The sequence below is a fragment of the Penicillium psychrosexuale genome, assembly GCF_028828465.1.
Source record: "Penicillium psychrosexuale strain IBT 29551 chromosome Unknown utg000002l, whole genome shotgun sequence".
Taxonomy (NCBI): Eukaryota; Fungi; Ascomycota; class Eurotiomycetes; order Eurotiales; family Aspergillaceae; genus Penicillium; species Penicillium psychrosexuale.
This window is the reverse complement of record NW_026643187.1, coordinates 7,085,347-7,106,546: the sequence shown is the minus strand read 5'-3', so window position 1 is coordinate 7,106,546 and position 21,200 is coordinate 7,085,347. Positions and strand designations below refer to the sequence as shown.

Genomic DNA, 21,200 nt, shown 5'->3' with positions numbered 1-21,200 from the left:
CAAGTGAAAATGCAGATTATAACATATGTTGCGACATCATAGGTGGATGGTGTATCAGCCGGAGGCATAGTACTTGGACTCAAACACCAAAAAGGATCTGCCAATTCAACATCTTTACTCTATATGTTGTAGTGCATCGAGACGTGCAGTAAAATATAACATCCTAACCGAATGAGTGAGACTCATTTTTGAGAATAACAGGGATTATGTCAAGTTTACTTGCGGAGTAGCTGACCATGAACTCTGTACATTCCTTCTGATTTACACTTCTCTTCGGCAGCTCAGCACTGGGAAAGGTTTAGCACAACAGTTATATCTAGCCATACATTCAGCTTAATATATTGCATGAATCATCATTAAAACTGCAGTGGTCGAGGCCATGGTATAAAAAGGCCAGTCCTACGGGATATGGTTGCAAAATAATCCTCAAGGTTGATTGTTAGCTTAATTTTAAGAGGAATCACATTGTCCATTGTCCACCATGACACGCCTCTCTGCCCTAGTCGGTCTAGGCCTATTTGACTCCTACCCTATTTGGCATTTGCTATCATTGACAAACGGACACTAAAGGCTTTGATTGGAATAGAGCTTTCATTAACAGCTCAATCCAACGTGTAGATGTACTACAAAGCTAACCGTAGCGTTCTTTCTTTACCTCTTCCCCTCTGCTAAGTTGTAATGAGCCTTCGCGTCGCAGGATGGACCCCGCCAACCCACTTTCTCCGTAGATTTATAGTGGAGGACAGCACGGGCGAGATGTAAGAAAACTTTGTGTGAGAATTATGGAGTACAAGTAGAAAGCTAATGCAATAAGCAATGCTAGAATGCTCATTGTGATGTTGACATATCATGCTCGTTTATTTAAATGACAGTTCTGGTACTCGGTAGACATATTTCTCTTGCGGATCGCAGAAGATTTCGGAAATACCGTCCAATGGGACAATTCAACATTTAAAACTGTTTACAGTCTTGCAGATATTGTCGGACCAATATTCTCGCTATACATATTCGCATTTTCAACCAATTCGTTGAATTCAACATTCAACATACAACCAGACTAGAATATACCAATGCATCAACACAATCTCCGCACCAGCGCCTAGCAAGTTCCAATCTTGACCTCAAATTCTACAAACCACTGACATCATCCACAGCGGCAATTGAAACCCATAACAAAGTAAACAAGACACGCGGGGCGATCCCGAGAGGCGCGGACTGAAACAAGCACAAGCACATGGGCGGGATCAATGGACCTCGAGCGGCGACACGATCTGAGACACAGCAAGGGAAGAATTGAGTATTAATTAAGGGCTATCACGACCATTTCGAATGATACAGGGGTGTAAAATACCCAATCGATACAATCTTGGAAGTGGGGGGAATCGACGAAAAAAAACATGTACCTAAATGTAAATCCAAGCAACCCACAAAATATGCACAAGCACAAGTGGATGATCGACAGCATTATGTCGTAGTGCACATGTACGATGCATGTATGTACTCCGTACCTCAGAGGAAAAGGGAGAGCTACGGTACACATGGCGCCGAACATACATTTACATTTACACATCCACATCCAGTAAGGAGGGAAGCCGGGAAGCGGCGACGATTCCCCGTGGAATTCTCGACATGCAAGACAAGACATGTTTGGCAAATACTGGCTCCACCAGGACTATGTATTGAGTGCAACCCTTTTGCTACGGGGCGTTCTGACATTCGACACGCGACAGCACCTAAACCGAGAACAGGATGAATCCAGTGGGGTTTGTGGCAGGCAAGGGGTGTGGTGTGCCACGATGATTTCAAGGGGAGGGAGATCGTGGAATGATCTGCCAATCATGCCTGGGTATCGGGTGATGATATGGAGTACGGATGGTGGGATCATCGAGGAATTGTTGGATGGATACGGGGAGGCTTTCTGATCTAGCATAAAGCAGTGTAGTAGCAGCATATTGCAGATTAGTGACCTCATCTCAGCTTCGCCAGAGGCGATTATTTGAGACCTGGTGGATTCAAGCCAGATCGCGTCGATCTTAACTGCTGTATTTGTCCTCGATGATATGTCTGATGATGTTCAAGTCGACTCGGGATGGGCCGATGTTGGGGAAAGTGAGGGGTCCTGGATCCATCGACACCTGAGAGCCTGAGGGACCAACGTTGGGATTAGTTGGGGTTAGGTAGCAATGGCGTTGTATTTTAGTTCCTGTAATTTCTCCAATTGATCTGTTATTAGGCTGCTGTGGCGCTCATCTAGTCATTGACCCAAATTCAAGCGCGAAACACTGAACATTGGACCAAACCAATGAACTGGTCGGATTAGGCGGTTTATGTAGAACAAGTGTCACGACACGAACAAGAAAGTGATTAAGACAAGCTCATACAAGTCACGTTGTGTCTTCCCTTCATAAGCATCCAATATGTCAACATCAGAGGAAACCCGCCAGTCCAACATAGACGCACCACAGCTCCCCTTCGAAGTCAACGGCCTCTACATCCTATTATCTGACCGCGGCGACAAGAGCTGCACCTTCCACTGGAGCCTCTATCTACACCAGAGTCCAAAATTAGGCTCTATCTACCATCTACTAAACGACATCGGCACAAGCACCTGGCGCTTCGAACATCTGCCCAATGAGAGCGTCATCTACGACAAAGCGCTCCTCGGGGCCCTCAATATAGGAGTATTAGCCCCTACCCTCCACACGCCATTCCTTGACCGTCTGCACCAAATCCCAATCGCCGATTCAATCCGATTCCGCGAGAGAATCACTTGCCGGGTGTGGCTGAAAGAAGCTCTCTTTGCACTCGATGACGAAGGATATATCATGCTCACTCGGAGTGTGGATGACATCGAAGCTGAGGCGAGGAACCTCGCACTTCAAAATAAGAGTCTAGGGAGGCGGACGGTTGTGAAGAGTGGTGGGAGCCAAGCCTGAGATTCCAGTCATGTGAAGACTCGAGTGGATTACGGTAGTATCATGCGTAGGGAAGGAAAGAGGCTATTTTATACGAGCAGAAAAGGACAGGCAAATCCAGCCACCCTAGCCATTGTTATTCCAGTCACAAGTGGATCCAAACATTTCAAAGCCGAGCGCCAATATTGTCTCTGTTTCAGCAGGATAGCCAACAATACTCCTACCTGTGTGCAGGTGGGTACGAAATCATTGTACGACGGAGGTGGTTGGGCGGCGGCACGCGGAAGTTACGGGTGGACAAGACGGGAGGTTTCTGGTCGTAGTGGATATGCTGGACGATAATTGAATATTTGCATCTGTGCCCACATTCTAATTTGGAAATCCCGGTATGATCTGCCAGCCTTGTCTGCATGTAACCTCTAAGCTTTGACTGTGCGCTCCCCAGCTTCGGGGAACGGGAGCCGGTGTGAGGATCGTCGGCAGGAGTTTGAGTTGGGAGGCTGTTTACAATATACAACATAGGACGGAGGACGGAGTACTTTGTACTTTGTACGTACATATGCAAATAGACAGGTATGTGCAATGTATGTACGATCTACGTTGTATATGTCTAGCTAGTGGGAGGTGGTAGTGCAGACGCATGCGCGGGATGGCATTACATACATGCTTGAGACTTTCGGATGACTATGGGGCATTATTCATTACAGTCCATTATTGCACAAAGGGGTTCTGCCATGCGAGGGAATAAGCTGGAGTGGGAATTGAAGGCAAGAAGAAAGGCAAAGGGAAAACGGAAAAGAAAAAGTACCTACATCCCTGGACGGTACGACCCGTCCATACAGACAGACTATTGGGAAATGGCAGCAAGGCACGGCCCATGACCACGACCGAAAAGGCGTGGAGGCAGGAATGGGCAAGGGCCACGGTATTGCCATGGGCTCCGAGCAGATGGGATGGGAGAGCATGGGGGTTTGCCATGGGCGAGCCATGAGAGGAGGCATTCGCATGAGCCAAGCACTATTGACATAGTGAACTCTATAGTGACCCCATCCCTTGATAGGGTGTACAACGTTGTAGAGATAGAGTCGTACTGAGAATTCCCGTTGCCGATGGGCCGTTTTGTGGACCTTTTTTGGACCTTTTTTTTTTCCGAAAGACCAGCTGTTTGGCAAGATTGAGCTTGGAGTCTCCGATAAGCTATGTCCTATCGTCAAGTATGGAGAAGTGCTACCGTGTCAGAGGTTCGAGGAATGTGCCGTAGATCGGGTGGCGATCGAGACATTCTGCAAGGCGACGATGGTGCCATGTGGCATGCTGGAAGGGGAAGATGATAGACAGTGGTAGTTGACATGCATATGGTTCTTGTATTGAATCTGTGCTGCCTAACTTACTTCTACAGCATACAGCATAGGTAGTGCAGAGCATGTGGGTAAGGACGACGTGTTATTGCAGCCACAGTGTGGCGGTGTCCATTGGGCCGATGCACGGGATTGGAGTTGATTGAATTGATTGAATTGTTTCAATAGTGTATTTTATAGGTTTACAGGTTACAAACGATTGGGGCTGGTCTATTTCTGGACGAACACCCGATCAAACGGAGTATGGGATCGATACACCCAAAAGCCACCTGGCAGGTATTCCCTAGGAAGTCGGGTAAATAGCCTATTCCCAAAAGAATCGATCAGACTATATGATTAATATATCGCATATTGCTGACTCGACCTCCATTCCCCAATCGACTAGATCGAGATCCCGATCCATCATATTCGCCAAGACTCTAGGTCACACTGAACTGTCGGAACCGGGATATTACCCTCAACAGCCCCGTTAAATTGGTGAAAATAGCCGCGCGACATAACCCAGTCTGCTGTGCTACCCATCTAGGCCCCTCTGACAGGTCAACATGTGATGATTTGGGCGGCAGGGACGGGTGGGTGCATGAGTATGGTATGAAGCTCAAGCTCATGGAAGCGTGGGTGATCTGTGACACACTTTCTGTCTGTGTCCGAGGTGTTACAAACAGAAAGGGAGTGGATCTGTTTTAGCTGGGTATTCGATACATTGTAATTATAGAAATAGAAATAGAAATAAGAAATAAGAAATAAGAAATAAGAAAATATAAGGATGAGGATATAGATCATAACATGTGAACCCTCGGTGAATAAGAGGCCATGTGTGGGACTGAAGAAAAGATGTTATTCTTCACCATGGAGGACAAGGATTAGCACAGGGATGGATTCGTACTAGACAGCTTTGGTACTTTATTCCAAACTCCAAACAGAAGTAGAAAAAGTAGAAATGTAACTATTTGCCCCCGAGACTGCCGATCAACCCTGCATCCTCTGCCATGTGTCCAACGTCAACATGGTTTGTTTATACAGACTTACAGACTGACCTTACAGTACTAATCTCCCAAACGGGTGTGTGCAGTTAGCCCCGGTCGCGAATGCAGCTTGACTGGGCAATAAGTAGGAGACTGCAAGGGACCACGTGAAGGTATTGTAATAGTATTCTATATTCTAGTCTGTATATTGTGTTTTATTCTATTTTATTCTGTTTTATATTCTATTTTATGTTTTATATTCTATTTCTAAATGACGTTAAGACTCAATGGAAACGTGTTTCTCCTTGCTTTTTCCAGGAATCTAGTTGTATTCAGGAATGCAGTGACTATATAAGGGAATATGTATAGAATAGAGTAGTTAGGGTTAATAACAGTAATATAATCTAACTAATAGAGTGCTAATACAATAACAAGCCAAGTATAGTCTAGTCCTTACTCCCCAGGGTCAGCCTCGTGGCACACACAGGTGCAGTAGGGCCTTGGCGGTAATACCAGTACTCGCATTCTTTGCATTTCTTTTCTTTTATTTCGTTTATTTCGGTCTTTTTCCTTTCGATTTCATTTCCGTGCTATTTAATTTCATATTTTGTAAAGGGGATGCCAAAAAGAAGGTTAAAAAAGAAAAAAAGAGTTTCAGACCGTCGAGGCTTTCGGCTTTCGAGTCTCCAATTTTCTACTTCTTTAATCTTTCCCTCGACTCACCTCTCTCTACTTCACTCTCTCGACTCGGCCTCGACTGCATAATACTCTATATACTCTATATCCTAATACCTCACTCCTCCGTCCCACTTCGGTAAGCTTGATCGGTGTTGCAGGGACCGCTCAGGTCTAACCTCCGATCTAGCCTTCCTTTTACCTCGCGCGAACCTGGAAACTTTGACAACGGGTTCACGGTGAATCGTTTCTCAAATTCAATCTCGACTCTCTCGATTTGGAATATGCGATAGTGTGGAAGAAAAAGAGCGGGCTGATATTCGATTCTTCTTCACTCCCCCGCCTGATCGTGCCTCTCCCGCCATGGATCCTGCTGTCGCACATCGCCCATGGGAGGCAGTCTCAGGGCCTCAGTCGACTGCAGGCTCCACGCAAACCCTCCCATCTATCTCGACCCTCACCGCAAATATGCCAGGGACCGGGGCCCCCTCCGAGAAATCCCCCGGGAATGGTTCGCTGAACACAATTGAGCGTGACTCCGGGAATTGGTCAATGCCGCAAAGCACAAGTAGGAAACCCTCGCCCAGTACGGAATGGGAGCGGCGCGGTGCTGACCGTGTAGGATCGTCTACCTACTCTACAGCGACCAATGGCACCGGCAACAACTATCCCTCCCTCAGCTTTATCTCCGCGTCGCAACCCTCTCCGAATCGCGGACATCCGGCTGTCGACCGCTCCCCTTACCCCCACGATCAATCTACCACCCCTTCCTCCGCCGGCACTCAACAACCCTCTCCCAACTTCGGCCAGCCGAATTCCACCCTCCCTTCAATCAACCAAAACTACGAAGCTCCCTCCCAACGAGTGAGCGTAGCCGAGACCATTGAGTCTCGGCGCAGCAGTGTCGACAGTCGCATGAACCAAGGGATCAGTTCTCTGGCAATCAACCCGGCCTCGCCCTACCACAGCACCAATGCCTCCCAATCATCCATCGTTTCAAGTCTACAAAGGGAGCGAGGGATTCCGACCGACATGAATTCATACCGGGGACCTCGGTACTCAGGAGGGAACCAGCCACTCTCTCCACTGGGCCCTCGCGCAACTGACCAGCAGCGGAGTTTTGCAGCCGGTCGCACTGCTCCGGCCATTTCCTCGAATCCTCGGTCGGAGATTTACAATGCTGAAGCACCCACGGCGGGTATGGCATATGCCTTCCCAGACCCGGCCGTGGCGCGCTCAAGCTCTGTCAGCTCGAAGGGAGAATCCAACCCTGCGTTTTCCCGGAAGGGGAGTATGGCGGAGTCTATGAATAGCATGTACTCGGAACGGATGCCACGAGGTCAACACGGTAAGAACCTGCACAAGACACACTGCACGCGCAATACTAACAATCTCCAGACCTACCCCAAAATGTACACCACCACCACTCCCTCCAACACAAGGCAGTAAGAGAGTTGATCGGCGAAGAAGACGGCCCGCCCGGCAGCACACCGTACAGCCGTACGCCCGAACTGCGCGTAACGCACAAACTAGCCGAGCGCAAACGGCGAAGCGAGATGAAAGACTGCTTCGAAGCGCTCCGGCTGCGTCTACCGCCCGGGCAAACCAACAAATCCAGCAAATGGGAGACCCTCACACGGGCAATTGATTATATAGCAATGCTGGAGAAAACCGTCGCGCAATCGCAGCGCGACCGGGCCGTTATGCAGTCTGAGATAGATGAGATGCGCGCTCAGCTCCAGCAAGCCAACGGCGTCCCCCGCCCCATGTTCGACCACCACCAAATGAACTCCCAGGTCAATGGCCAAGGCCCTGTCTACAACGGGTTCGGCAATGGCGTGACCCAGGAGCAGCCGCGTACGCTACCGCCTCTTATGAACGGCTCCAGTGCGCCTATGCAGGGCATTGAGTACGAGCGGCGGTAGCGACGGCAGGTGGCGTGAGGTGCGAGGAAAGCTCAAGCTGTGTATGAGATATGACTAGTCACGCAAAACCTATCATCAACGACTTCGTTTCTGACTTTCTCTTGGTATCATATGTCCCTCTATAGATGCGATCCCCATTCGACTTGCGACTTCGGGGTTGGTTTATACTGATTTTTTCTTGGATCTCATGGAGTGGTCTCTTTTTTCCTCATATTTTGTTATTCATACCCGCAATTGCTTTGCTTTGCTTTTTTTTTTTCTTCTATGAGGCCACTCTACATGGAAGATAGGGGATATGGAATACGAACATTGAATAGCTGGAATGGCTGGAATATGGATATTCATGTCTATTCAAAAGCATCTATACGTGGAATATCACATCCATCCTTGGAATATGAACAGTAGCACGAAAACATGTTTCAGAATGCTTCAAATCGTATGTATTACAATTAATCTAACTGGAGATCTATTTCTGTCCTTCCACTAATTGGCCTCTTGAAGCGCCCGCCCCCGGCTCGGCGCGTAGTGACTGGCCTCAGTCTGACATCTCGTCCAATCCATGCCCTTCATTTCCTCTTCCCCTGGTGATCTCTCTGCCAGCCGTCCAATGACGGACCTCGAAGAAGCAGCACGGAGCTACCTGCAGCGGGATGTCTGGGATCGCTGCAGAAATTCCCCAGCGCCGATGATCATTGGCTGGTTTGTTTATAGCTCGAGCTGTGCTGTAAATGATCGGGCTGGGCTCTTCTGCACTGTGATGATGCAGAAATAGAGCTTGAAGATTTAAATCTCGGGCTTTTCTTCTTTCTTTGTCTTTCCGTCTTTCTTTTGTTCTACATCTGACTCAATCGACTCTATTCAGCGCTATTGTGTATTGTTGCCTCCATTGTTTTACTTGCTATCATATTAATAGACACCCTCTTTGTTTGTCTTCCTGCGCTTTCGTCCGTTCATGCTTTCCTGACACATGGTATGTACACATTGAGTCCTCTCATTTCTTCAACTAACATCTCGACACAGTCAAGTCCAAACCACCATGTTCAAGCGAAAACCAGACCTCCAGGTCCCACTACCAAACTTCCCACTATCATCGCCGATCAGCGAAGAAATCCTAAGTCCCTCAGGCTCCTCCGAAGATCAGGAAGAAGGAGACCGACCCTTTACATTTCTATCCAAGGCAACGCGACAAAAGCTCGAGGCGAGGAGCGCTAAAGATGGGAATCGCTCGTCCGTTTCCGTCCGCGAAAGCTCGAGACTGAATATCCGCATCACCAAGAAGCGTAAAAGCGTCGGGAAACCACTCGGCTTGAATCTGGTTACGGATTTCAGCTTGGCGCCGGCGCCGAGGAAACAGTCGATTCCGGATACAAATGCGGCTGCGCCGTTCGTCGATCTGAATGACCTCAAGCTGCTTTCGAAAGTGCGAGAAAAGGAACGCTCGGCTCAGAAGTCAAGGGAGATCTTTAAGAAGAGGACTTCACGGGGCTTTCAGCGGTTATCTGAGACGGTGCAGAGTCAGAACAGCCATAATGAAACTGGAACGTTCCTTGCTGCCAAAGATGAAGATCCGTTCCACGATAGACAGCAGCATGTAATCTCACCCTCAGACCGCCATGTCATGATCGGACTCACTGTGCCTCGCAGCGAGTCGGTGGAAAGATCACAAGAGCACGACGGTGCAGGCACGCCGCTCACACCCTCGATTATCGTCACGCCAGCAAGAGGCGAGGCACCATGGAACGCACACTCAAACTTGAGCACCGAGATGCTCCGACCAAGAGCAACATCCAGCATCTACTCGCAGCCCACACCCCGCCTCTGGCAATATGAACCAGACGTGCCACCCGTGCCAGCCATCCCCGCCCAGCACTCAGCTGCTACCAAGACTCCCGCCCCAGAGACCGGATACCACAACACACTAGGCGTAGAACGGAACGCGCGCGCCCTCTCAGCAGCCTCAATCTGGGAAGACGACAGTCCACCCCGGACACCAGAAACAGTACGCCCGAGCCCAAAGCACCAACAAGGCCGTCTCAGCGTCAACACCCAAGCAGACGAAAACAGACCCTATTCACAAGGCTGGTGGACATACCTCCTCTCGCCACTGCTAGGCCGGTCCATAAAATCCCCACTCAGTCCATCCTTCCCACAAGAGTCACCCTCCACCCCATCAACAACGACAACCACAACCCGCCCAGGCCCGAAAGAATGGATCCGGCGCGAGAAAGAAATCTCCTGCTTCTCACCAGATACACCAGAAACCGCTGCACCGACCGGGGAAAAGGCATTCGAGATATCCCGATCCTTCGAACCAGAGCAATACCAAACTCAAGCTCAAGCCCCCGAACGCCATCAATCCCCACCACCCGCATACGTCTCAAACGTCTCAACCAGACACAACACCATGTCCTTCATGTTCAGCAACAACCAAACAATCCAAGGCGAAGCAGCCGAGTACTACCAAGCCTGCGCACACGAGCTATTCAGCAAGACGCCATACTTCGCGTGCGTCAACCACGTGTGCTCGATAACGCCCGCGAACCCAGTTTCGATGCCAGCGGGTGCTACAAACGGGACTGAGGATGGTAGTCGAGGACTTGCGATTGCAGATGAGGAAACCGGAGCTGATCTTGAAGGGACGCGCGGAAACCAGACTCCAGTTCCGTCGACAACGTCGAAGAACGCAGGCCTGCTTATTGATATCGACTCGCCTCGTTCGCAGACGTCGACAATTCCGGCTGGATATGCGGTTCGCGCGAAGGAGGTGCAGGTGTTGTCGCCGGCGTCGGAGTTTAGTTCGAATTCGTGGGATTCGTCCGTTGTTGATGAGGATGGGGATGAGAAGGGGTCTGTGGCGGCAAATAGTGCTAGGGATGGTGTTTCTGGGTCTCGGTGTCAGTGTGGTGCTTCGCATCCTGTTCCTGTTCCTGTGCCTGTTGCGGATCCTGTTGCGGCGCCTGTGCAGGTGACTGATAGAGAGGTCGTGGAGCCGTCGGCGCCAGCTCCTGCACCTGCACCTGAGCCAGCTCCCGAACCGGCTCCAGCTCCGATTCCTATTCCTATGCCCGAGCCAGCTCCTGTGACGGCGCCTGCCCCTGCGCCTGCGCCTGCGCCGGCTCCTGTTCCTGAGCCAACTCCCGCTCCCGCTCCCGCTCCCGCTCCTCTTCCTATGCCGGAGCCAACTCCTGCTCCTGCTCCGCAGATAATCACTAACATCTCTCCCCCGGTTACTAATATTCATTATACTTCGCCTCCGCCGCAGCCTAAGATACAGCCTGTACAGCCAGCAGTGCAATATGTACCCATCTTCACTCAGGCTGCACCGCCAATGGAGCCGATATTGCAACAGCCGCAACCGCAGGAAATGTCGCGAGGAATCTCAGACCCGATGGTCCAGCCACCCCCTCAAGTAGCAACGCCGAGGTCAGAATGGCCATGGGGACAACGAGGACCACAAGAGCAACCCCAGGTTCAACAGCCGGCTACCAATGGACAAGCTTCTGATTTTGAATGGGCATATGGACAAGGACAGCCACGAGAACCTTCTGTTACACAAGGATCTTCTCGGGGATCTCAGGTGTCAAATGGACAAGCTCCTCCCCAGACACGACAGGCAACTTATGGTTATGCAAGCCAGCCTCGAGGGCCACTTGTTATCCAAGGACGGCAATCTGGGTCTGGGTGGCCGTTTAGTGCAAGTGCACATCCTCACTCGAATGCACCGCCTGTGCCGCCTGTGCTACAAACCCAGCCTATTGTTCAACCCCAGACTTCCACAGCTCAGGATCGCCAGCTTGAGTCTGAAGAGCCGCAAGCAGAACGAGGATTATCTGAAGGATCTGAACTCGCCCCTCAAAGACCCTCACACGCTTCTGAGCCTATCTCTCCCGGTTTCCAGCGCGCCGCTGGTGGACCTGGCTCGATGCCAATGTCGGATATGGAGGCACCGGCTCCTGCATACACGCAATATCCTCGAGAAGCTGCTCTACCCCATCGTTATGATGCGCAACCCCGTTACAGTCAAGATCCTGCAGCTGGAGTTACGAGTGTCAATCCAAGCGGCACCATAGGACCCCATGAAACTCGACGCCGCAGACTGGAAAAGGAAGAAGCCACTGGCCGAAGGGTTTGCGGTCTCTGGCGTGGCCGGGGTCCATTCAGCAAGAAAACTGGACGTCCAGGGCGCGAGGGTCGTACTCGACGGAGATGGTATTTCCTGATCTGCGTTTTCTTCTTCATCATCGTGATCTTAGCCACTGTTCTATCGATCACCCTGACAAGGAAAGGAGCCGACACTCCCGTTCAATCGCAGTGGCTGAACCTCACAGGCTATCCACCTATGCCGACTGGAATTGCAACACTTGCTGGAACGCAGCCACAGCTTGAAAGATCGACTTGTATCACCCCCTCTTCGATGTGGAGTTGTGCTTTGCCCAAGGGCCAGCAGAATGCCAATGAGCCGTACAATGCGAACCAGCCCAATTTCCGTGTTTCCATCCGCTTCCGCAATGGCACATACGATAACAGTACCACGGTTAGCTCGAATATACGTGTTAGGAGTGACGACCTGTTCAACTCATCCCCGGCAGCCCCAAGCGATGCAGAGCAGAGCTTCCTCGGCCAATACACAGATAAAAATGCCGCACCCTACGCCGGCGAAGAAACCCCATTCTACATGTCCCTCCTCTCACCAGTCTCCCTCTCCTCGGCAAGCATCTTCCGTCGCTCAGATACCTCCAACGGCACCGCATATCCGAACATCTCATCGATAATCCCGGCACCGGAAGAAAACGCAGACGGAACCCCATCCGCAGCAATGCTGTACCCACTCCCTTCATCCCAGCCAATCCGCCTCTACAACCGCGGTCTCGCAACCGAGCACTACGGCTTTTACAGCTACTTCGACAAATCCATATTCCTAACCTCTCAAACGAAATCCTCAGCCGCAGACACAAACGGCGGTAGCACAAAAGCCGACGCACACTACCGATGCACATGGTCCCAAACGCGGTTCCTCGTCCAAATCTGGACGCAACCCGATAAAATCGGCCGCCACCTCCTCCCACAATCCAACAAGACAGCAACTAGCACAAGCACCGCCACCTCCGCGACACCGTCATCAACATCCACAAATAGCCCTACATCTTCTTCCTCCGCAACAGACTTCTCCCAACCAGGCTCATTCCCATATCCGGTAACTATAACAGTGGACCGACACGGCGGAGCCGAGAAAAAGAAAATGGTATACTGTTACCCGCTCGAAGACGACGGGCATTACAATATCACGGCTGTGCAGCTGCAGCTCGAGGACCGCTCTATCGGCGGCAACCTTGTTAATCCGGCCGCGGGTCTATTTAAGGGTCTTGATGAGACGAAGAATGCTACGGCTGAGGAGTACGGCGGTGTTGATGGTGGTGATGGGGGGTGTGGGTGTCAGTGGGTGAATTGGATTTCGAGTGTGTAGAGACGAGACGGCCACTGTTCGATTTGGAGGCCTTACTTTACTTTATTCTTGTTGGTGTACGTTGCACTTATTCTTCTGGTGTCTGGGTGGCCTTTCTGTTCATTTTCTTGCGAAAGATGAGACTCGTTGTAAAAGTTTTTATATATACGTGTCTGGCCAGTTTAAAATTCAAAATCATGAATCATGGTCTAAATTTATAATCCCTTTGATCCGGCAAATCTACGGTACAACCACCGCACAATGTATTGTTATCTCGTAATATCAAAAATGGCCTTCCAGGGTACAGGGTTGTTCCAACCATGGATCACACACACACAAAGCAGTTACATAAAAGCTAATCTGAAACCTTGATCAAGCCAATCTCCGTCCATCTGTGGATATTTACACGCGAACCTTTAAAGTAAACGTAAACCCTAAAACAAAGCCATACGGCCAAGAATCGTGCCATTCGGCCCTGCAGGGATGACTAGACTGCGTTCTGGGCTTTTATCAGATGTACGAGATGTATGACCGGGGCTGTTCTTTTGCCACTTGGGATTATACTTTGAACTGTAGGCTTGGCTTTTGGTGTCAGGCTGGGACATGGCCCTAGGCCTTAGACAGGAGCCTTGGTTTTTTTTGCTCTGGTGGTGAACTACATTGTGTTTGTGTTGATTGAATATATCCGAGTTCATCTTGATACGTTCACGTAGACAGACAAGTTTGAGAAGTTATAAACATTCATTTTGAATTAGAATTAGAATCATATTAGGTACTGGTATATTACCAAATAACTCATTGCTAAACACAAAAAAACCAAAAACCAAACATCATATCCTCGAACGCCTCCCTGGAAACCCCAGTACTCCTCCCACCTTCTAATCTAATCGTATCTCTAACCAGAAGGCAGTTCCCAGACAAATATCGAAAAAGACAAAAATACACCCAGTAATTAGAATAACCAATCACCAACATTAAGAGACAGCCATTTGAACATTAAGACGTTTATGCAAGCAGCATAATGGTACCGTAGACAATGCTGCCAATAACAGCGCTAATGACTCCGATCTGGGGAGCGGTAACCTTGGAGCCAGGGCTGGAGAGGCTGTAATCGTTCGTGCTGTCGGAGCCAGAGGTAGAGACAGGGCTGGAGGGACTGGCACCTTTGCCGGCGCCAGAGGTGGAGCCAGAGCCGTTGACGCCAACCCCACCTGGACCAGAGGTCGAGCCAGAGCCACCGATAGCACCAGAACCGACAGAGCCAGAGCCTTCGATACCAGAGCCGGAGCCGGAGCCAGAGCCAGAGCCGGGAGTAGAGCCGGAGCCAGGGGCAGAGCTAGAACCGGAGCCAGGTCCAGATCCAGAACCAGAGCCAGAGCCAGAGCCAGAGCCAGAGCCAGAGCCAGAGCCAGAGCCAGAGCCAGAGCCAGAGCCAGAGCCAGAGCCAGAGCCAGAGCCAGAGCCAGAGCCAGAGCCAGAGCCAGAGCCGGAGCCAGGGGCAGAGCCAGAGCCGGAGCCAGGGGCAGAGCCGGAGCCAGAGCTAGAACCAGAGCCAGGTCCAGATCCAGAACCAGAGCCTGAGCCAGTGCCAGAGCCTGAGCCAGTGCCAGAACCAGCACCACCGGATGGGGAGGTGCCCTGAGTTCTGGTAGGAACATAGACTGGGATGGTCGCGCTACCGTGGCAGGTGTAGCAGGGGGATGTACCAGTGACAATGATAGTGCTGTTATCACCAACACCGCCGCCGGGACTGCCTGGGGTGCCAGTCACGATGGGGTGGCTACCAGTGCTGGTACCGGTGCCGACAATACCGGTCCCAATGGGATGAGTACCAGTCTGAGCACCGGTAGGAGCAACATCAGTACCAGGCTCAACACGTTGCTTGCCGATGATACCCTTCACGTGGACGGGGGGTTCCTGCAGCTGTTTGGAGCCGGCTTGAACACCGGCTGTGAGAGCCAGCAAGGCGACGGAGGGGGCTGTGAAGTGCATTTTTATTGGAAAACAAACACAATTGGATCAAGAAATGAGACAAGGCTGGTTGTTTAACAAGCGATATAGCTAGGACGGGCGTTAGTACATATTCTTGAGATCATGGTGCTCGAGTACTTACTTAAGGTGAGATGCGATTGAGATGGACATAGCAGAATCCGTGGAGAGGACGGCATTCTTATAGATCTGGCGACGGTTCCCAATCCGGCATCTAAATGGCATCAGTAATTGGAGGAAAAAAATTCCAAGGTTATGTTCCTCTCGTCTTGGCATCGGAAACGAGATCAAAGCGAATTCCGCATCCGGGGATAATCGCACTGTTCTAGATAGACTCATATAGACTCACTCCACTTTGATCTGATACAATCGGACGAGGCCGACGCCAACTCCGTCATGATCTTCCGGCGTTGCTGTTCGTCCGAAATGTGGGGATCCCGCTGGCTTAGGCGGGTCACGTGATATGGTGTCCCAATTGGGGAGCCGCTCGCAAGCGGACATCACACGTCGAACACTCCAACGTGGAATTCCACAGTGATCCACTTCAGAGATGAGACAATAAGAGAGAGGTGGATTCTATTTATGGGTCACCTGTTTTCAGGACCATACACTGAAGACATTGTCTGAAGAAGTGGAGTCTTGGAAGACAATGGGGTGGAGAGCATCTTATCTCCCTAGGAAGATGAGCCCATAAAGTAGCGGTCGTCTACCCATGACTCTCTGCTTAGTGATATTGCAAGGATCACTACTTCTCTAGCTGTAAGGCAGGCGAATCGCACTTTATGTCTGGTAGAGCACACATAGCCTCTAGAACTGGTCATAACCGTATTTGGAATTAACTGCTGTGTTACTTCTATCATGGCATTATAGGACTTTGGCAATTCTCAGAACATCAAAGTTAGCAAGGCTGTGACCTGCGCAGAGCTGATCGCCCAGCCAGTCTCCTAACAACTGCATCCGGCTGCCCGGCATCTAGTGAGTCTACATCAACGCAGCTCACCTAACATCAGGAATTTGACTTCGAGATGCTTAAGTATCGGTCATTTACATTTTCATGCTTCTCTGTCTTCGGTAAACTAAGCAGCTTTCACGTCAAGTCCGTCATGTCCGATCTTTGTCATTTGCGATCAATCTGAGGAATGTGATTCCCCGCAGTAGTAGTGGAATGTGTGATTTTTTAGGGCTATGTACTTCAGCCTCACGCTTCAAGCAACAAAGTTGATCCCGGTTATTGGTAACATAGGAGTAGGTAATCTCTCAGGATAACTTGCAACCTAAACTATACCATTTTTGTAGATGCCGGTTTCGGGACTAAATTATCTCTATTATTGATGGTGGTTGAACCGATTTAGTGATCTTGACAGACGAGATGATTAATTAGGCGACCTCTGAATAGCTTCATCATAATGTCCTTTGAGCAAACCAATTAATCAGACCAATTGAGCAGATAAATTGAATAACTTCATCTTATTGACAGACCAGATAAATTAGTCAGGTGATCTCTGAATAGCTTCATGGTATGCTAGTCACTTACGAGCTTTACTTTCTACGAAGATCACTGCAGGCAGTCACATCGGAGGCGTAGAGATGGGGATCTGGTGACTGTACAGGACAGAGTACTCCGTATGACCCAACTTTATTGCGATGTTGGAGCTTCGTGGTAATATTGGCTCTTGTCTCATCATTTGCAGTATGCGAGGTGGAATCTTTCAAGGAATTGATATCGGGGATTTTAGTAATTCCGTTTCCGAATCGGAATATCTCCTCAAGCATTGGTTTGCTGGAACTATACGAAGTAGTGCTCCTCTAAGCACTATGGACATATCTCACATTTGAAATGGGCTTTCACAATCGCCCAGAAGTTTCCCCGATTGCTGCTTGGGTATCTCGACTACCTTGATCGGATTATGAGCCGTAATAAGCAGGTACACAACCCGTGAACAACAAAGGATTATAAATCTAACCTGACGTAGCGAGCTCAGTCGTCCTCAATCTTTTAGTTAAAACTATCTTATTATAGTCATGTAATTGTCAAAATAACCCAAAATAAACAACGCCAATAGATCGGGCTTATCGCAACTGATTGCCGGGTCTTGGCAATAATCTCCCTTTCTCCTCTCAACTCTTTTTCCATGTCTTCACCAGGCTAGCAATGCGCCGCCCAGACCCTACTTCTTCCCTTCTTTCTCCTGCCAATTACGACAACGATGCATCTTCGTTGCGGTCACCCTCCGAGCAGGACTCAGATTCCGACGATGACGCGCTCCTCGATCAGCACCGCAGCACCTTGGAAATTGCAGAGCACGACCGGGCAGTGCTAGAAGATGAAGAGGAGCTAGAGAATCTTCTGATCCGGCGTGGCACTGGACATGGTTTGCGGAGGATATTCAGCCCAAATGGCAGCACTGTGAAGATCGGGAAAACGAAAAAGGAGCGGCGACGGCGGAGGGGGTCACGGCGGGAGAGAGTCAGTGAAGACGGCGAGCTGATGTATGAGATGGAAGAGGGAATTGGTGACGAGAATGCCTCCGTTTTGAGTGGATCATCGTTAGATTTGGACAGGACAGGCGAATACAGATATGAGCCTGTAAGACGTACCATGGCTGGTTTCTATGTTTTTGCTAACACATCCGCTCCTTAGCCTCCACGGCCTTCATGGCGAAGAACACTGTTTATAACTACTCTCATCGCTATACTCTTCGTCATCCTCTTCCTCGGCGCGTATAAAGCCTCTAGTGGGTTCCGGGCTTCACGAGCACACCCTCCACGCTTGCTCTCCAATGGCACAGCTCTCTTTGCGCCAACCACTATCATTATCTCGCTCGACGGTTTCCGGGCCGACTTTCTCGACCGTGGCCTGACTCCTGCGCTGAACTCACTCATCGCCAATGGCGTTTCCCCGCAATATATGAACCCGAGCTTCCCGAGCGTCACCTTCCCAAATCACTTCACACTTATGACTGGACTATATCCCGAGAGTCATGGCATTGTAGGAAACACATTTTGGGACCCGAAGATAAAGGAAGACTTCTACTATACCCATCCCACTGTCAGCATGCAACCCAAGTGGTGGATGGCGGAACCGCTCTGGGTGACCGCAGAAAAGCAGCGCGTGAAGACCGCGATCCATATGTGGCCGGGGTCTGAGGCGCACATTGGTGACAGGGAGCCGAGCTTTTTGGACAAATATAACGGGACGGAACTCTTGTCGCGTAAGGCGGATCGGGTCCTTGAGTTTTTGGATCTCCCGGGTGTTGAGGACGAATCGCAGATAACACCTGAGCGGCCGCAGTTGATCGTAGCTTACGTTCCTGACGTTGATCGAGATGGGCATAAATTTGGCCCTAATAGCACTGAGATCCGAAAGACCATTTCAGCAGCGGATAGCATGGTTGCGAGCATTATGACTGGTCTTGAGCAACGCAATCTCACCGACGTGGTAAACATCATGGTTGTCTCAGACCACGGCATGGCTACTACCTCTACGGAAAGGCTGGTTCAGTTGGACGATTTGATTGATTATGATCTGATTGAACATATTGACGGGTGGCCATCTGGTGGTCTGCGCGCCAAGAATCCTGAGGATCTGGAGACCCTCCGCAAACAATTGGAGGAGGTGGCTCCGGATTACGAGCATGCTTTTGAATTTTACACACGGGAGGCAATGCCTGAACGGTATCACTTCTCAAACAACGAACGCATTGCGCCATTGTGGGTCATCCCTAAGGCGGGATGGGCTCTCGTTGATCGGTCAGAGTTCGATGTCAAGGAGGCTTTGAAGACTGGGAAGGAATACCATCCTCGAGGCATTCACGGGTACGACCACGAGCATCCATTGATGCGTGCAATATTTATTGCGCGCGGCCCAGCCTTCCCTCATAAGCCAAACAGCCGATTGGAAGTTTTTCGTAAGTACCTACTCCAAACCATCGATTGGGATTCGACCTAACGAATTTGTATAGAAAACATCGAGGTATATAACATTGTCTGTGACTCTTTGGGTGTCAATCCCCTTCCAGGCAATGGCACACTACGACTCCCGCTGAAGCCAGTCGGCCTTCACTCGGACGAGAACGCACCGGTTTTGGACACACCACCTGATCCCCCGGCTCAAACTTCACCAACAGCAGGGCCCTCGCAACCTGCATCTCCGCAGCCATCACCTCCACAACGCAAGCCACCACGGCCAGCACCGAGACCCACTACAGCAGCCAATGCACCACCCGCCACAGACTACCAAAGTGACGATGAGAGGGGTTCGACGTGGTGGGGCACAGTCTGGCACAAACTCGATGATTTCAAGAACTGGGCTGGTGGCGTTGCCGATGCTGTTCAAGGCAAACACCCGGAGTCTGACAGTTGATTGCTCAATTATATGCGTTTAGCTGTACATTTTGATAGATACCCATGTGCACGTATTTAATGTTTAAATTATACTCATTCTCTCAATATATAAGAGAAAGAGAAGAAGGAAGATCAAACAAGGCAGGGAGTAGGTCCTATCAACCTCAGCAGAAATAATCTCAACAGTCCTTAGAGGAGAGTCAGGTTCATGATTTGTTCCACACAGGCGTTGCCGTGGTAGGCGGATGATATTGCGAAATGTTGTTTGCTATAAAAGTGATTGGCTTTGTTGTTATATGCTTCTACGTAGACTCTTAATGCAATCAGGCATACACACTACGGCTTTTCCTACTTTCATACAGCTTCCCAGGCCTCTCCTTGTCTCATTGATGGCTTTCAGGCCTTTCTCTCGTTAACTCCATCAAGCTATTTAGAGAGCTTAATGACAAGTCTCAGAGTTGATCACTTCTTGTTTCGTTAGACACATAGTGCATGAGCTTACCTACATGCACCAACTCTGCCAGCTTTTTCCTCCTATCTGGCCCTGATATGACTTAACTTAGTGCATCGTGCACTCAATTGTTGATATAACTGTGGTTGGACTCTTATTTATACAATCATCAATGTCGGGGACTATATATAGCTTACATTCGTCTTTTGATATTAGAACTTCGTCTTCGCATATATATTTTTACATGTCTTCTCCGGTGTTTTCCCCTCCTGGTTGTTACAGCTAGAATGGTGGCTCGGAATGGGCCTTGGCACCTCGTGATCTTTGGCGAATATCGATACTTTGCAGGCGAAAGGCTTGGCGCTAGAGGCCTTTCGTTGGTTTACCCGCGATGAGGGCACCGCCTCAAGACCATCTGCCTGCGTCAGTACCAGTTCCTTTCTACCCTCGAACGGGAATCCATCTCGTTCATTACAGCAATGCCCATTTGGAATGGGGCCTTGGACCACTGCGGGTACATGACTATACTCCGAAGAGCGATTCACAAGCTCTGAGAGGATTGCCCGGTGAGATTCCCCCGGCCGCCGACTACCTCGATCTATATATCTAGCAGCTATAAGTTGCTCTTGAGGGGAAGCTATATCGTCTACTTGTCTCATAGCGCTCACGAGGCGTTGCATGCTCTCGAAGAGATGGTTGCCATGCAATTGCCGGGTTGAGTAGGCCTTTCCTTGGCCTTGAGGCTAAGCATATATTCCCCGTGAGCATGCTATAGGAACGGGGATACGGTGGCAACTGGTCTGGTACATGACCGATACTCGACCCATTAGCGAGATTGGAGATTCTCGCCTCTACTCTACCGAGAATGGGTTCCTTCTCAGCTCAGAAGTGCATACCTAGTTTGGCAATTTCTGACTAGGAGTTGATCCCGATGTGAGACCCTCTCTATAGTGATTGGTGACGTCTTGAGAACTAATGAAACCCCGTTGTTCAGCCTGTCGAGGAGACCTTGCTTATGATCCTTCAACGCCCGGAAGAGATCAAGGATGTTGTGAAGTCGTTCAATAAGACTGGTGAAAGAAAGCACTCAAACCGCCCTCCAAAAATACAAATGATCTCGACCAACATATATTTG

The 21,200-nt window shown here is 49.9% G+C and overlaps 6 protein-coding genes across 6 annotated transcripts; 5 read left to right on the top strand and 1 right to left on the bottom strand.

Annotated features, from left to right (window-relative positions):
* Positions 1 to 2,417: 2,417 nt before the first annotated feature.
* Positions 2,418 to 2,936, top strand: N7518_003798 (uncharacterized protein; the record flags this gene model as incomplete). The annotated part of the gene is made up of 1 exon (XM_057184725.1): positions 2,418 to 2,936. One exon carries the CDS (start codon positions 2,418 to 2,420, stop codon positions 2,934 to 2,936), a length of 519 nt encoding a protein of 172 aa, XP_057046175.1.
* Positions 2,937 to 3,649: 713 nt separating this feature from the next.
* N7518_003797 (uncharacterized protein) lies at positions 3,650 to 3,944 on the top strand (the record flags this gene model as incomplete). Its single annotated transcript, XM_057184724.1, is given in 2 exon segments — positions 3,650 to 3,738; positions 3,758 to 3,944. 2 exon segments carry the CDS (start codon positions 3,650 to 3,652, stop codon positions 3,942 to 3,944), a joined length of 276 nt encoding a protein of 91 aa, XP_057046174.1.
* A 2,332-nt stretch (positions 3,945 to 6,276) lies between these two features.
* On the top strand, positions 6,277 to 7,838 carry N7518_003796 (uncharacterized protein; the record flags this gene model as incomplete). The annotated part of the gene is made up of 2 exons (XM_057184723.1): positions 6,277 to 7,261; positions 7,312 to 7,838. 2 exons carry the CDS (start codon positions 6,277 to 6,279, stop codon positions 7,836 to 7,838), a joined length of 1,512 nt encoding a protein of 503 aa, XP_057046173.1.
* Positions 7,839 to 8,874: 1,036 nt separating this feature from the next.
* On the top strand, positions 8,875 to 13,302 carry N7518_003795 (uncharacterized protein; the record flags this gene model as incomplete). The annotated part of the gene is made up of 1 exon (XM_057184722.1): positions 8,875 to 13,302. One exon carries the CDS (start codon positions 8,875 to 8,877, stop codon positions 13,300 to 13,302), a length of 4,428 nt encoding a protein of 1,475 aa, XP_057046172.1.
* Positions 13,303 to 14,286: 984 nt separating this feature from the next.
* Positions 14,287 to 15,273, bottom strand: N7518_003794 (uncharacterized protein; the record flags this gene model as incomplete). Its single annotated transcript, XM_057184721.1, has 1 exon — positions 14,287 to 15,273. One exon carries the CDS (start codon positions 15,271 to 15,273, stop codon positions 14,287 to 14,289), a length of 987 nt encoding a protein of 328 aa, XP_057046171.1.
* Positions 15,274 to 17,422: 2,149 nt separating this feature from the next.
* N7518_003793 (nucleotide pyrophosphatase/phosphodiesterase family protein) lies at positions 17,423 to 19,633 on the top strand (the record flags this gene model as incomplete). The annotated part of the gene is made up of 3 exons (XM_057184720.1): positions 17,423 to 17,857; positions 17,912 to 19,178; positions 19,233 to 19,633. The coding sequence occupies 3 exons, from the start codon at positions 17,423 to 17,425 to the stop codon at positions 19,631 to 19,633; spliced, it is 2,103 nt and encodes a 700-aa protein (XP_057046170.1).
* Positions 19,634 to 21,200: the final 1,567 nt, after the last annotated feature.